Here is a 16,602-nt window from a genome sequence, read left to right on the forward strand (position 1 = left end):
CTACCAAGTCACGTGAATATTAACATGTCCACGAAAATGAATCTAGAATACAGTCTTTGGTATGCAGCAACGATGTTTACAACCAAAATGGGAATGAAATCCCGCTAAGAAAAAATGGGCGCGTTTGGACGAGCGTCCACGCCAGGGCTTTTGCGCCAAGTGCGCATGAAATGAGGACAGTACGACAAAGCAAAACTTTATTGAAAAAGTGCAAGGTTTCAGCAAAATGTATAAGAAATACAAAGTAAATTGAATTAAAAGTACCCCAACAATGACTAAAGTTCGCAGATGCAATTCTTAATGAACTAGAAACTGATAAACAATGACTACAATATACAAACAAAATTCGTAAAGTTTCTTATTTAGTAAAGTAAACAGCCCATGCAGTCAGGTGAACAGACTAGAGTTATTTATAGATTGATATCACAGCAACTGCAAGGAGCAGACTGAGAAACGAGAGATTTACTCGCATGGTAGCTGCCTACAAGCAATGTTACCGATGATATAGAAGCTTGAAAAGAACACAAAAAGGAATAACGCCGCATACTATCAAAACGAAACACTGGGAACATGTTAAAATAAACATACTGCCTTTGGGATACGTCAAATAAAGTAATGGTGTAAATTAAAAGAACCATAAACCTAAAAGCAACAATCAAGTGAAAATAGTATAGAATACTCAAACGGGGAAATCAGTGTCACAAGTGTGCACCATTGTATTGCAGTGTACGATGAGACTGAGTAATGCTACATAAATAAAATAATCTTAGCATTCTAGTACACGAGACATGGATGTATGAGCCTCATATTAGAAACTTATATAAACCTGGAAATGAAAACTATTGCACTGGAAACTTCATCAAGTAACCAAGGAAGTAATTCACGGTTTATATGAAAGGCATTGTACAAGAGGCACATATGTACCACTCTGGAAAAAAAAACCATAGGTCGCAATGAATCATCTGCAAACCAGTGAATACGTTTGTACAGTGTCATGTTACACTTTACACACATGTCTTGTTTCCTAAAGTAATAATAAAGCACTCTGAATGACACGAAGCTTTTGCACATGTAACCCCGAGCAAACGCTTTACCAGTTCGCCCTCTAGCAACCATCGTCATCACCTCAGCCGCTTTTTAAACAGGGTGTTTCACGTAACTTGGCCCAAACTTTACATATGCAAATGCCACGTAGCTGGACCGAACCAAGGCAATGTTTGTCGCCGCTTGGAGATACTCAGATTATTTTTTGCATTGCACCTAATTAGATAATTAGTCTCCATTAATTCTTCAACTTCTCGATTTTTATAATTAAATAAGTGTCAATGAGAAAATTGTAGAGCAACATGAAAACCTCCCGATACAGCTTTCTGCTGCTCAATACGTGCTACTTAAAAGCGTTTTTGCGAATGTGATAGAAGCCCCCGAACACACTCAGAACTGCCGTGCGACTGGCCGCTCGAGCCACTTTGCGTGTATTTTGATACTTATCGCATTGTACTTAACTATAACTGAGAAGTTGATTAATTATTGAAGACCAATTATATAATTAGGCGGAGTGCAAAATATAATCTGACTATCTTCAAGCAACGGCAAACATTACCTTGGTTCTGTCCAGCTACGTAGCCTTTGAACATTTTTGAAGTTTGGCCAAAGTTAAGTGAAACTAGAGGCTTGGTGTAGTCGGTACATACTCAACAGAGGAACAGCGCGAAAAGACGAAGGACAAAACAGAAACACACACCAGAGCTGATATGTGTTCCTCTTCTCATCCTTAGTCTTTTCGCGCTGTTCCCCTGTCGAGTCTTTATACGCGAACTCCGGCGCGTGTCTCGTGCTGCAAGGTTAAAAAAGAAAGGAAGAACAAGAGAGCTTCTTCTGCTTCTGCCATCGGTCCGAACGGTTCTCAGGTCTGTTACTCAAGGCGAGACTGACGATCTTCGAGGTGCTACAGCGGAATGGTGGTTGTTGCTACAGCATCTCTTGCTGAATTGTCAGCGATGCGGTTGGTCAGCTCGGCATGATTGTCGAGGTATAGGTGTCTTCTTGTGTGGCAGCCAAGGCGACCACCCGATTCTGCGGCAGGCGCTGAAGGAACAGTTCACGCAGCAGCGGGCTGTTTGCGTACAGCCTACAGTAACTAAGAAGCCGCCGCTTACGACGTAGAAGTTCCGACGGTCGACGAGCTCCTGTTCGTTGAGAAGCTGCTGAAGCCGCCTGCGCGCAGACACGGACTTGCGATCCTGCATCGTCGATTTGCAGTGGTAATAGGGTGTGGTGTCGTGGAGTGAGTCCACAACTTCTTCAAACTCCTCAACCACCTGTCTGTAGAGAGTACCGAGAAAGCATGGAGAAACCACGCGCGCTGTGGGGTAATGTACCGAAGGTCGAAGATGACCTCCACCTGAGTAAATCAGAAAGAGAGACAGACAAAGAACTTTATTAACTAGATCCTGAGAAGCCCTGCCCTAGGACAGAGCTGGGGGCCGCTCCCACGAGGGGACGGGTAGGCCGAGCCTAACTGCGGCATCGTGGGCTCTCTGGAGAGCCCAAGTTTGGCGTGAAAGTTCTGAGCTCTGGATGGCAGAACTCCATTCTTCTTCCGTGATGCGATTCAGTCCCTGTAACGAGGGGCATCACCAGAGCGTGTGTTCTAGATTGCTAACAGCCGCACAGTCGTGGCAAAAATAGTGCTAAAAGCCTCTGGAGTGACCGAATGAAAAAGGGCCAGGTTGGGATTTGACTTAGTCTGAAGCATGCGTAAAGTGGACGACAGAGGTCTAGCCAGTTTGCTATGAGAGGGAGGATAAGTCCTCCTACCCAAGTGATAGTGCTTAGTGATTTCGTTGAAAGTAGTGAGAGTGTCCTGAAACTCGAGAACCCCGGCCTCTGAGCTCGCCCTTGCTCCCGCGCGGTGGGTTAGTGCGCGCGCTTGGGAGTGGGCGATGTCATTGAGATTGGACAAGGAGTCAAGCTGGAGGCCGAGGTGCGCCGGAAGCCATGTGATGGTGTGCGTAGAGATGTTCTAGTTCTTGAGAATCTTGTGAGCCTCCTCAGCAATGGACCCTGAAACGAAAGCCCTGACCGCCGATCTCGAATCAGTGAAGATTTGTGTTTTGCTGCAATCTAGGAGTGCCATAGCAATTTATTTATTTATTATTTATTTATTATTTATTTATTTATTTTACATACTTTCAAGACCTGTAGGCACTACAGAAAGGAGTGGTACATACAGAGAAAAAGAATGCGGAACAATGAGTAAAATAATTCTTAGATGGCATGGAAAACAGCAGTCTTGAACCTCGATGCGTCTGTAATAGTGGCGACCGATGCGGGAAGGTGGTTCCAGTCATTGCAGGTGCGAGGTAAAAAAAAAGTAATAGTACGCATTCGTACGACAAGATGGCACGAAAACTTTATGAATGTGATCGCTGCGGCATGAAACGTAAGAAGGAGGAGTTAAAAGTTTATCTTTAATACCGGGTTGCGGTAAATCTTGTGGAAAAGGCAGAGGCCGAGGGCAGAGGCCTTCGGCCGAGGGCCGAAGGCAGAGGCATGCACGACGTACTGGAAGATCCGGTAGGTTAAGGGTTTGCTTCATGAGTGTAACGCTAGCATGACGAGAGTGATTAGATAGAGTAAAGCGGGACGCGCGGTTCTGAATGGCTTCGAGGGAGAGGGTTAGTGATACTTGAGGGGAATCCCAGATGGCCGAGGCATATTCTAATTTTGATCGAACAAGTGTTTTGTAGAGCGTCAGTTTTAAAGATGCAGGAACGGCGTAGAAGTTCCTACGCAGATAGCCTAGCGTGCGATTAGCGTTAGAAGGTATATATTCAACATGCTTGTGCCATGATAGGTCGTGAGTGATATAAAGGCTGAGATACTTATAAAAATTAACTTGACCGAGAGGAGCGCTATTGAGAAAATACATGCGTGCATCAGTATTGTTAGTGCGGTGTGATATGCGCATATATTTACGTTTATTTACGTTTAGTTTCATGTTCCATGTATTGCACCATATGGATAAATTGTTAAGGTCTTCTTGCAGTTTAGTGGAATCAGCGGGATCACTAATCTTATGATATATTACGCAGTCATCAGCAAATAGGTTAATTGAAGACGATTTGACGCAGTCAGGGAGGTCGTTAATATAAATTAGAAAGAGCAGAGGCCCGAGGACAGATCCCTGCGGGACCCCTGATGTAACCGATAAAAAAGCAGAGGAAGCGTTAATGGCAGTTACGTACTGGGTTCGATTGGAAAGAAAGTCTTTAATCCAAGCTAATACTAAAGGATCAATGTTAAGCTGGTCGAGTTTAAGGTTTAGTAGAGCGTGCGTTACGGTATCAAAAGCCTTAGCATAGTCCAATAAAATGCAGTCAACATCAAAGTTATTGTCAGATGCAGCAAAAAGATCACTAGTAAAGCGAGCTAATTGGGTTTCGCACGAGTACATTTTTCTGAACCCATGTTGACGGGAATGAAAGAATGAATTGGTCTCTAAAAATTTAATAAGGTGAGAGTAAATGACGTGTTCCAAAAGTTTGCATGGGATGCTTGTCAATGAAATGGGACGTTAGTTCTCGGGAAGATGCGCATTGCCTGACTTTGGGACTGGAACCACCTTACCTTTCTTCCAGTCACGCGGGAGCGATGAATACTGCAATGACTGAGCAAAGATTTTAGAAAGAATACAGATGAAAGCACTTCAGTGCATTTTAATATTTTTGAATTAATACTATCCGGCCCACTGGAAGACGAAATCTGCAGATTATCGATTAGCCGGTTAATACCAACCCAGTCAGTTATTATGGGATCCATTACAGGAAAGTTCGAACTCGGTGCACTCGGTAGAATGGCGATTATATTAGTACTGAGGAAAGAGACAAACGCCGCATTCAAAACGCTGCAACATTGATTAGGTGGAATACTGGAGCCATCAGAGTAAGTTAAATGTACAATGTTTGTTTTAGTGTCATTAACAGCACTCCAAAGCTTGCGTGGACTCGTTTGAAGAAACGAGGGCAGTGTAACATTCAAGAAGGTAGTTTTAGCGTTGCTATTCATTTGGATGTACTCAGTTTCCACTTGACGGTACATTGACCAATGCGGGGGGAGATTTGTTTGCTTGGCCCGACGGAATAGCCGTTTCTTTTTGTTGCGCAGGCGTTTAAGAGAGGTGTTGAACCATGGCGATCGAGTGTTTGAGGGTATTCTTCTTTGAGGTACATAGCTGTCAATTAAAGATAATAGTTTATTTTTGAAAAGTTGTCAGTTATCCTGAACTGAGTGTTCGTCGAAACCGGGGATGTAAGCAGCTGTGAATGATTCCATTTCTGCCGTGATAGAAGCAGTATCTGCGTGCTTGTAATCGCGAACAACCTTATAGCTCTTTTTAGTAGAAACATGGGCACGCAAAGTGAAATGAATAAGCAAGTGGTCACTTAAACCAGGGATATAAGTAGGTTTGGAAACAAAGTCAGGAGTAGTAGTAAAAATGAGGTCAAGGATATTAGCGGAAACTGCAGTAGTACGAGTGGGTTTATCAACAAGTTGTGCGAGGTTGAATTCGGAACAAACACCAAGAAACTGTGCGCATTCCGAAGAATGTTTGTGATAGTGGTGGAACCATTGATCCATGTGATGTTTGGAAAGTTGAAATCTCCCAATAGAAAAAAAAGGCAATGTGGGGTATCGGATAACTATGTTATTCAAGACGTCATGAAGTTCATCACAAAAAGAACGGGCTGCAGTTGGGGGTCAGTAGCATGCGCAAAAAATACAGTCCCTATTGTCAATGGTAATACGCACGCACACCACTTCTAAAGCTGATTCGACTGGAACACTTGAGGAAGGAAACTCTTCATTAACAGCGATCAAAACACCCCCACCGACACGAACATCGCGGTCATATTGATAAATAGCGTATTTCTTTTCACAGTCAAAGATTTCACTGCTTTGAACTTTTGCAGAAAGCCAAGTTTCGGATAGAATAACAATGTCAGCAGAACATGAATCAATATGAACTGAGAGTGCCGCTCGCTTGTTGAGCACACTGCGTGCATTGCTAAAAAGAAGAGACACATCATTTGCGTGGCGGGAAGATAGCTACGCTGACGAATTACCAGTATTGCTTAAAGCCGCGTTGCGATTACCAGGTAGGTGAGGCTCACGAGGGGAGTCAACTTCACAAACGTTATCAGTGGATGCGCAGTAGATGTGGCGCTTTTTGTTGATGATAAGTTTGTTAAAGTGTAGTGAAAAGGGTTGGCCGCTAGATTTTCCGTATTCAATTAGTTTTTTGCGTGACAAGCATGTTGGCCTACAGAAGTCTTCGCCCACAGAGATGCCAGCTGTGTTCAGCTTACCTTTCTGAGAAAGAACTAACTCTTTGGTTTTAAAAGACGAAAACTTGACGATAACTGGACGTGTCTTTAGTGGCTCAAAGGAACCCAGCCTGTGCGCTCTGTCGATCATATTGTCGGTAACGTTCAAGCTTAGATGACGCGACAGCAGATCTTTAATACAGTCTTCGGACTGTGCCCACGTCTCGTTAGCACTGTCAGATATGTTAATAAATTATCCCTTCGAGACCGATCTTCCAACTCGTCAAGCCTTGAATTGAGCGCGGCACCTTCATTTCTAACAGTTTCATGAGCAAGGCGGTTAATTTCAGCTGGCGCCAATGCATTTTCAATAGATTCAACAGTATATTCTAAAGTTATCAATCTTTTTGTAAGATCTGCGACATTTTGCGTAAGTGCTTCTTGGTTTTCCTTTAACTCGGCCAAGGATTTCATTACTTCCGCGTGACGCTTGTCAAATTTTTGACAATGCAGCAATGGCAATCAAGCAGTTCCTTGTGCATTTGCTAGGGTCAGGCTGAGGCGGACCGGGGTTTGTTCTACGTCACCGCTTAGCATCAGGAGTTTAACGACAAATATACAGTCGTACAAGGTATCGCAAACAACACTTGGGCACGGGAAGAGCAAGAGACATCTGTTGCTTGAACGTTTACAATAAAAAGAGGGGCTGCACCAACCTGCATATGAAATCAGAAGGGGATTTTGAGCAGCAACATCGTCGCTTGCTCTCCGTGCCCACTGAAGGTGGAAAGCCGATGCAAGTCCTTTAAATCCCGATGGCAAGATGCTGTCGATGGCAGTGCTGATGCCGTGCTTGATCATGATGGGAAGGTGGCACCAGGGCAAAGCTCGTATCAGACATAATCGCTCGCGGTCGCCGAAGGTATCAAGAGCGGTGATGATAACGGCAACGGCGTCGATGCAGGAGCATCTGGTCCAACCGCTTGCGCAGGCGCGGATAGCCATCCAAAGAATAAGGCGATGAACTGCATATGAAAGCAGAAGGGGATTTTGAGCAAAAACATCGTCGCTGCTCTCCCGTGCCCAGAACAAATAACGAATGCTTGTTATTCTAGAGTTCTGCTTCACATCGCCTGCGATGAACTCTGTATACGACATACTCGCATTTCTATAGTATTTGCCTTCATCCCCAGGCCACGACTGAGCAACGAAATAATAAGCGGTGGCCATAACTACAGCGGGAACTACTGGCAGGCTGGTGGAGTCGTGACTGTACCTCTCAAGGCCACTAATGTGAGTTTCCATAAAGGGCTTTTCACCCACGCTCTATTCTCATTCGTTTTGGTTCTCGCGTACGTGGTTGACTTGCACAAAGACAAATTGCTTCAAGGAGCTCACAAGCCAGTCTGAATCCAAGCGAGCAAGAGCTTCATCCTAGCCCCAAGCGCGAACAAAGCGGCTTGCGCCGCCTTCTTCACTACACTGGCCCACAGGGTAAAGTGGAGCCATCCTGGCAACTGAACGCGCTGTTAGTATAACTGGGTCGTAGATTGGCAAGATGTAACTGAGGGGGGGGGGGGGGGGGGACGTGGAAAATATCAATTCTACGATGATGGAGATCTGGGCTTGGTGTCATAGGCTGAACCTGGTAATTGATGGGCAAGGTGCGGGCGACTATGCGGTAAAGCTCAAATATCTGGCCAGCAGAAAGTGCAGCACTGTTTTCGGAGGAACCCAAGCCAAACGAGCGCACACGTATAGAGAAAGCAGGAGAATGCCGGGGCCCGTCGCGTCACAGTTTTTTTCAACCTTGGTTGTCTGTCTTCAATGCAATATATAATCCATTTAGACGTTAATATTGTGGTCGATCACTTAAGTAACTGAAAACGTTTTGCTTGCCTCACTTGACAGACTCAATACTACGGTGTCATCAGCATCGGAACACCACCGCAAACTTTCAGAGTTGTCTTTGACACAAATTCTAATGTTACATGGCTGCCTTCAGTTGGCTGCAGCAAGGCACAATGCGGTAAGTATATTTTTCTGCTGCTTTAAAGCAATATGCGTAAAGAATTTTACTGTCAGTGCTCTTTCTACAACGGCTACTATCTTTCACCAAACAACGGCTATAATTGCACTCCGTACGTATGTCTTGCAGCTCTATGCATTGGTGGCGCTCCCATTGCTTGAATCTTCTTCAGTGAAGAAGTTGCGGAAGGAAACAGCTAGCTTCTTTCCGGACCCAGAGATCATACAATGCGCAATACTGCTTCTGCTACTAGGCATCCTGGCGCAGTTGTGGATGCCAGGGATCTCTCTTTTAAAGCGAAGCTTTGTACCTCTACCAGCCAAGGGTTCTGTCGTGTCCGTCGTTGTAAGCAAAAAATGATCCCGACGAACCGCTAACAATTGCAGGTATAGCAGTATAGCTTACTTGAATTCAGGCATTCAGCGTACAACTAAGCACTCGTTTTCGCAAGAAAAACCACAAAAACAAGCTTCAAAGTGATGAGCCAACATGATGGATGATAAGGGCTGCGGGCAAACAACGGAAACAGGCTCGGCGCGGTCCGTAAGATTAGATTGCAGCTGTTGCAAAGCTTATGCAGCTGCTTGAAAGAGGGTTGACGTCATTCGAAACCCTTCCAGCCTAGTAACTGCTTCGATTCATTTCTAGACTACCCCACTATGCGGTAGTCTAGTAGTGTATATCACACCGATCATAAAGCAGTAGTGAACATTGTTGTGAAGTAAATAATAATAAAGGCCGTGGTTAAAGTTACGTTGTAGTGTGTGAAATATCAAGTGCGCCGCAGTCACCGTGAGGGTGGCGTAAAAAGCTTCGCTTTCCAACCACCATCACAGGGTGGATTGGCGGGAAATTTTTTTCAATAAAGCAACTATCGGTGGCTAGCCCATGCGAAAAAATTGTTCGTGCGCAATACTGCGCGCACTCGCAAAATGTTTGTGCCGTCATAATCAAAAAAACCTGGCGGAACCCATCTCATGTTGAATACTGACGTTACTGCAGTTGGCATTGCAGCGATGTAACGACACACCCTATTGCGACCGCCAAAACGCACCATGTATAATGCGTGTGTGCAGCCGGAATGTTCTCCCCGCTGCCCTCTGAAGGAACTGCGCCATCCAGCGCCGCCGTATCGAAGACGACGCGTGGCGCGTGTGGAATACTGTCTGAATATTAAATGACAAAGGTTAGACTGCACCCACAACCGGTGAAATTTAAAGGATTTTTTTGTCATTGAAGAGGGGAACATACCCAGTTACACATAGGTAGTGACACCAGATGGCGTAAAAGACGTTCATTGAAGAGCACCACATATCCAGTGACACAAAGCAAGTGTCTCAAGTTGAGGTGAAACAGGTTTAGTGATGAGCGGCACATACCTTTGCGGCACATACCCAGTTACCCAAGTTGACATCAAAGACGTTCACTGAAGCATGGGATCGACATACCTTGTTTCCTAGGATCTAAGTTGCGGTGGACGAGGTTCATTGAAGAGCGCCGTATATATAGGGGCACATCATCATCATCACCAGCCTATATTTACGTCCACTGCAGGACGAAGGCCTCTCCCTGTGATCTCCAATTACCCCTGTCTTGTGCTAGCTGATTCCAACTTGCGCCGGCAAATTTCCTAACTTCATCACCCACCTAGTTTTCTGCCGTCCTCGACTGTGCTTCCCTTCTCTTGGTATATATTCGGTAACTCTAATGGTCCACCGGTTATTCATCCTACGCATTAGATGGCCTGCCCAGCTCCATTTTTTCCTCCTAATGTCAGCTAGAATATCGGCTATCCCAGTTTGTTCTCTGATCCACACCGCTCTCTTCCTGTTTCTTAACGTTGGGCCTAACATTTTTCGTTCCATCGCCCTTTGTCGGGTCTTTAACTTGTTCTCGAGCTTTTTTGTTAACCTCTAAGTTTCTGCCCCATATGTTAGCACCGGTAGCATGCAATACTGGTACACTGTTCTTTTCAACGACAGTGATAAGCTCCCAGTCAGGATTTGGCAATGCCTGCCGTATGCACTCCAACCCAATTTTATTCTTCTGTAAAATTCTTTCTCGTGATCAGGGTCCCCTGTGAGTAATTGACCCAGATAAACGTACTCCTTTACAGACTCTAGAGGCTGATTGGCGATCCTGAATTCTTGTTCCCTTGCCAGGCTATTGAACATTATCTTTGTCTTCTGCATATTTATCTTCAACCCAATTCTTACACTTTCTCGATTAAGGTCCTCAATCATTTGTTGTAATTCGTCTCCATTGTTGCTGAATAGGACAATGTCATCTGCAAACCGAAGGTTGCTGAGATATTCGCCGTTGATCCTCACTCCTAAGCCTTCCCAGTCTAAGAGCTTGAATACTTCTTCTAAGCATGCAGTGAATAGCATTGGAGAGATTGTGTCTCCTTGCCTGACCCCTTTCTTGACAGGTAACTTTCTACTTTTTTTTGTGGAGAACCAAGGTAGCTGTGGAATCCTTGTAGATGTTTGCTAAGATATTCACGTATGCCTCCTGTGCTCCTTGATTACGCAATGCGTCTATGACTGCTGGTATCTCTACTGAATCAAATGCCTTTTCATAATCTATGAAAGCCATATAGTGAGGTTGATTGTACTCCTCATATTTCTTATTACCTGATTGATGACATGGATATGATCCATCATAGAATATCCCTTTCTGAAGCCAGCCTGTTGTCTTCGTTGCACCAAATGGGGGCACATAGCTCCTATTTATCTGGAATTACAGAGGTTATTGCGGAAGCTAGGGATTAACTGATGGACGGCACATATGCAGCGTCGCATACCCGTTGCCTAAGCTGGCCCTACGATAGGTTTCGAACCCAGTTACCTCATCACAGCAGCGCGTTGTTACAACCATTAGACCATGGACTACGCAGTGACCCTGTCACCCAAGTTTGCGTAAAAGCGGTTCAAGACAGCGACACAGACAGACAGACAGACAGACAGACAGACAGACAGACAGACAGACAGACAGACAGACAGACAGACAGACAGACAGACAGACAGACAGACAGACCGACCGACCGACCGACCGACCGACCGACCGACCGACCGACCGACCGACCGACCGACCGACCGACCGACCGACCGACCGACCGACGGAGGAAAGTGCGTGAAGTGCCCTTATAAAGCTCATCACATTAAATATTCTTGTGTATATAAAGCCTCAAACGAACAATGCCATCGACATTAGGCGACCTTTGTGTGTTAAGAAAGGCAATGAGATAACTCTTCTCACTACTTCTGCGACATCGGACTATCCTTACGGACTCGAAAGCATCCTTTGAATGTATTTGCATGGGAAAGAACAATCAAAATACCACACAGCCATAAACTAAATTACATACTTGCCCCCTTTTGCTTGGAAAGCTGGTAATTTGATCACCTTTCAATGGATTTTCTCGAACTGCGGTATATCAGGCAATGAAAAGGCATATGAGGTTGCTCGTAAGCGCCACAAGAACAGAAGTTATAGGACCTCTTTTTCACAAAAACAGGTGCATCTGCACTGGCAAAGTGGTATGTGCCTAACGAGTGGGAGAATCTCTTGTATTCCCATCTCGGGCACTATGAGTGTTTCTACTATACTAAGTAAAGGCAATTGTATGAATTGTTTCGTTTTATAGCGTTTGGCAAATTGCTTCACAAAAGCTGCGCTTCGCATGGTTTCCACCACGTGCATTGAATAGGCATATTTTTTCCTTAAATACTTTCCTAAACGCACATACGTTAACACATAGAAATGATTTACACCTGTTTACGCTTTAATTGCGTTAATAAGCGACCTGAATTTATTAGACGCCTTTTTGTGTTTTGGTATTTTATGACCTTAGATATTTTAAACATGACGATAACATGCCTACATTCGAGGCCATGAAACAGAGGCTAATGGGCTCCTAAAGCCACCCATCCAGCATTTATCCTTGGTCTTCCCCTTGAATCAATAGGCAAATAAATAAACTTCAAAGCATGCCTCGTAAAGAAAGATGCATATTTTGTGATAAAGCATTATGAAATCTTGTTCGAAACATTTTTCATAAACACTCCCTTCATACAAACTTTCAACTGAGCTTCCCTTGCCCTCAAATTTAGGTGATCGCAAGCTGTATGACAACCGCAAGTCCTCTTCGTACTCTCACTACGGAATATGGGTTGAAGTACCGTCTTTCGCTGGTGATGGCATCAAAGGAACTGCGGCTCGTGAGACCATCGTCATAGGTGGCATCAAGCTCACGGACCAGCTGTTTATTGAAGCAACCGTCATCGATCCTAAGGTTTGTTATTCTTTCAGAATGGTGAACTATTTCTCAGTGGGTCGACCACTTCGCCAGTCTTGGCAGATATCGATATTGGTAATCTCTTACGACAGAAAAATACTTGAAAATATTTGAACCAGTGCATAGCAATCATGTTTTCGCGGAATTTGTTTCTGAGGTTTACGTGCCAAAAACACGATATGATTATGAGGCACGCCATAGTGGTGGATTCCAGATTGATTTTTTACCCCCTGGGTTCTTTAACGTGCACTTGGCCCCAAGTACTTGAAGCCAACATTACATGAATTCTATTCCTTGGGGGTCATCTTAAGTTCATCAATGTCATAGCGAAATTTTGTCTTGGGCTAAAAACTTAATTTGAGCTTCCCGTTTCACCAAGTAAAAGTGTATAAAGCTCCCTATTTAGCGGTAGAACTAAGATTGTTGCTCGGGCTAGCTGGTACATTGAACGAGAAGTGGAAACAGAAACAGTGCAAAGCAAAACACGAGAAGCAAAGACATGGCAGCACTGACCTTCAGCCAATGTTTCTTGCGTCGTTCGCGCTAAAAACATATCCTCGCAGGAGGAGGGTGTTATGATGTCATTGCAAGACACTTCCTACCGTTTGCCAGGGCTCGCCTGCACACGTTGGCAGCCATCTATGAATTCAACGTCTTTAACAAACTAATTGAAGGTGCGCTTACACAATCTGTGCCTTACTTTGCAATCCTGTAGGCTTGATATATTTACTTTGTCCGTTGCAATGTGTACTCAAACCAGGAGGGCATTGTTTCCTGCATTCTTTCCAAAGGGTAGAATCTAAGTGCACGATCATTTTTGCATTTCACCGATATCGAAATGCGGCCGCCGCGTTCGGGATCGCACCCGCGACCTGGAGCTCAGCAGCACAACGCCCTGTAGACACTGGGTTACCGCGGCGGATCGAGTTCCTGAAACTTATGGTACTTTGTCGTCATGACTACACACTCAGAACCACTCGCTAAGGTAAAATGCGCTAGAAAAGAAGCTGTCTTGCTGGAAAATTGACCGCGATTCGGTCAGGTCGCGGTAGTCTGCTGTGATTTTTTGTAGCATTTCAAGAAGTACTGCTCAGAAAAGACCGTTTGAGCAAAATAATTGCCTCCTTGGGTTCATTATTTCACGTTACGCTGTCCTTCGTAAGGGCATTAAAATGCCTATGCCAGTGAAACGTATGACATCTACTTCGATAGCATTCGCATGCTCGAAACACGGTTTGATCTGTCCTTCGGCCCTTTCGCCCGTCCGTCAAGTTTCACTGCGGCGTGCATCGTAGCCCGTGTTACGTTTGTGGAGGCCTCGTGGCCGCACCGCAGCAGCCGCGACACCATCTCCCATCCTTCACCATCGGTCGAATGTTATCGCGTTACGTGCGAGGAAAGGAGGATGGTGCAAGGATGCGAAACCGAGCTGGCGAGGATGGACGATGCCTAAAATAAAGTCAGTTGTTTTGTTCGTCTGGGACGCACTACTCGCTCCTCTCTGCCTTCTCCAGTCGCGCTCGCGGCCAACACGACACGTGCATAGTAAAAAAAAAAGGATACATCAATAAACAATTTACAGCGTCATATGCCTTTTGGATATTGATATTTCTAAGTCCCTTGGTTTATTTTCGGTGTTTGGGATAGGCGGCCGTCGTCTATTTTTCCCAGATATCGTAAATAATAAACGACGATAATATAAGAAGCAGTTAAGAGCTCGCCACAGAGATTGCTTCAATATGTGGGCGTTTCGCCGTGATTTCCTCGTCGCGTCCACGCTGTGATGCAGCTGTCGTGAGCCATGGGTCATGTGGGCATGGGGCCGTCATCTTGGACGCCTTGTTTTTGTGCGATAAAATTTAATGAGTTTGTGTAGGGCTCCAAGAGTTTTGCACAAACTCGAGAGCACAGGCGGGAGCCGGGCAGTACCTGGCATCGCAGTACTTGAGTCCACAGACGCGCGAATGGCTGAAGGCTACTAATTTTTTTATTGCATTTATGACTCCATATTACAGATATACAACAATCTACCGTTCGATGGTGTCGTAGGCCTCGGAACAGAGCCGCAACTTCCTGAGCACTGGTCCGTCTTTGATACGATGAACCAGCGATACCTGCTGGACATGCCTTTATTCGATTTATACTTTCATAAAACACGTGACGGCGCAGATGGTGAGATTATGTTTGGAAATTATGACACGGCCCATTATCAAGGAGTCTATTCATGCTGCGTCTTCCTGGACAAGACTGGTCCGTTCCTATGTATTAGTAAGTACTTGCATGGCATCTTACTGTGTGTAGGCTACGTCATTGCAAAAATTGCCCTACCAGGGGCATTTCTGTTATGCCAATTCTAGCAATTTCTTTTGTGCATGTGTGAGACAATGGCTGCGCGAAAATATTAAGTAATGCTCTTCAAGTAATGCTTGAGGCCACATAAGATGCACAGGGTCCCGCCTTAGGCAACTAAACTGCATAAGTAACAGTAGGTAAAGGTACGGGGCGTCAAGGATGGGCAATAGATTCCAGTGATCTTAATCTGTTTTATTGAGGTGAAGTTCAGTGTTGTAATGATAGATACCTCCTTAGATATCACCTTCTCAAGACTCTCTTATGAATCACCTCCTTCTTGCGTCTCATACTCAGCATAACATCGGAGGGGAGTCCATATGGGAGTACTTCACTGCCAAACCTGCTTCCGCACTGCCATTCATCTATGGGCCAGAGAGGTACATCAATGATATCCACCAGGCTCTTGGAGCTACACGAAGTGCTCGAGGAGAGGTGCGTATGCCACGCAGTATATTTATTAGCTTTACCGTAAAAAATGGACAATAAAAAAGCAAATACTATTAGGCATCTGGTCAGTGCGAGAACATATTATATAACTAAAACCATTTCTTTGACTGTACTATTTATGAGTAGCACAGAATATCCTAATTATTCACTGCACTAAATTCGAAATAGCTAACAAACATGAAGGAAGGCCAAAGGAAACATGATAAATAACGTATTTGATAGCGCTGAAGAATGTACATAATTGTTGCTATTTTAATACAGAGAAAACATAGCTCCTTCTACAGTCCTATTTACTGCCAGCGGACCCAGAAAGAAAAATACCATCCAAGTATAAACTTGTAATACACATTTTTCAAACTGAATGACTCGACACAAGAATAAGGTAACATATACATGCGAAACACTACACGAAAAACAAATCTTTATTTAAACAAAGGGATGATTACTTATCGACTCGGACACGTTCAGTGGAGTGAACGCATACCTGCTAAGTTTTTCCAAATCGCTTTTCTTGTCTTTCGTGCTACAAACGGTTATGTTTATTCTATTTGTTTAATGACACATGCTTGCTTTTCTCCGGTATATAGCCCTCACGGGATCTGTTGTGAAACACATTTGCATTCTTGACAAAGGTATCCAAAGTGGTAGTGCGCCAAAGTGCTCGCTCGGTCATGGCTGCATGAGAAGCCGGGAAGGGTAACGGAAGCTAGGATTCTATGAACAAGGGACAAAACTGCGCAATGTCAGTTTTGCCGCTCCTGAGATTGTAGCAATACGGGCCTAAATTTTCGTCTCTAGACTCTAGAAGCTAAATAATCATCGATTCTCACCTTAGGGTGCAACAAACATAGGGCTGGTCACATAAGTCAGATCGCGTTTCTTTTCCCGCGTCAAAAAATAAAAGAAGAAACACAGCTATTGGCAAAACAATCTGGAAGACATGTATAAAAAGAGGTCTAAGGGCAAGCGCATTTCTCATTGGGTCATTAACGACGGCTAAATCATTGTCGATTTTCTTATTGACATTATTGTCGATCTTTTTATTGACTAAATTTGGTAATTGGCTAGTACAGCTTCGTGTCCATGACGCACATGTAGGATGACCTTTTTTTCCACCTACCAATGGGATCTTGTCGAGTTGGTGA

At 44.5% G+C, this 16,602-nt stretch overlaps 1 protein-coding gene across 1 annotated transcript in view; it reads left to right on the forward strand.

Moving 5' to 3' along the window:
- Nucleotides 1–15,309, forward strand: part of LOC125941324 (renin-like) — a 39,687-nt gene extending 24,378 nt beyond the window's left edge. Inside the window, exons 2-6 of the mRNA XM_049658347.1 lie at nt 7,504–7,622; nt 8,241–8,358; nt 12,474–12,655; nt 14,674–14,908; nt 15,305–15,309. Of these exons, the coding sequence (XP_049514304.1) occupies nt 7,504–7,622; nt 8,241–8,358; nt 12,474–12,655; nt 14,674–14,908; nt 15,305–15,309 (659 nt within the window). The remainder of the gene's footprint in view (nt 1–7,503; nt 7,623–8,240; nt 8,359–12,473; nt 12,656–14,673; nt 14,909–15,304) is intronic.
- Nucleotides 15,310–16,602: the final 1,293 nt, after the last annotated feature.

This window comes from Dermacentor silvarum, chromosome 11, assembly GCF_013339745.2.
Source record: "Dermacentor silvarum isolate Dsil-2018 chromosome 11, BIME_Dsil_1.4, whole genome shotgun sequence".
Lineage (NCBI taxonomy): Eukaryota > Metazoa > Arthropoda > Arachnida > Ixodida > Ixodidae > Dermacentor > Dermacentor silvarum.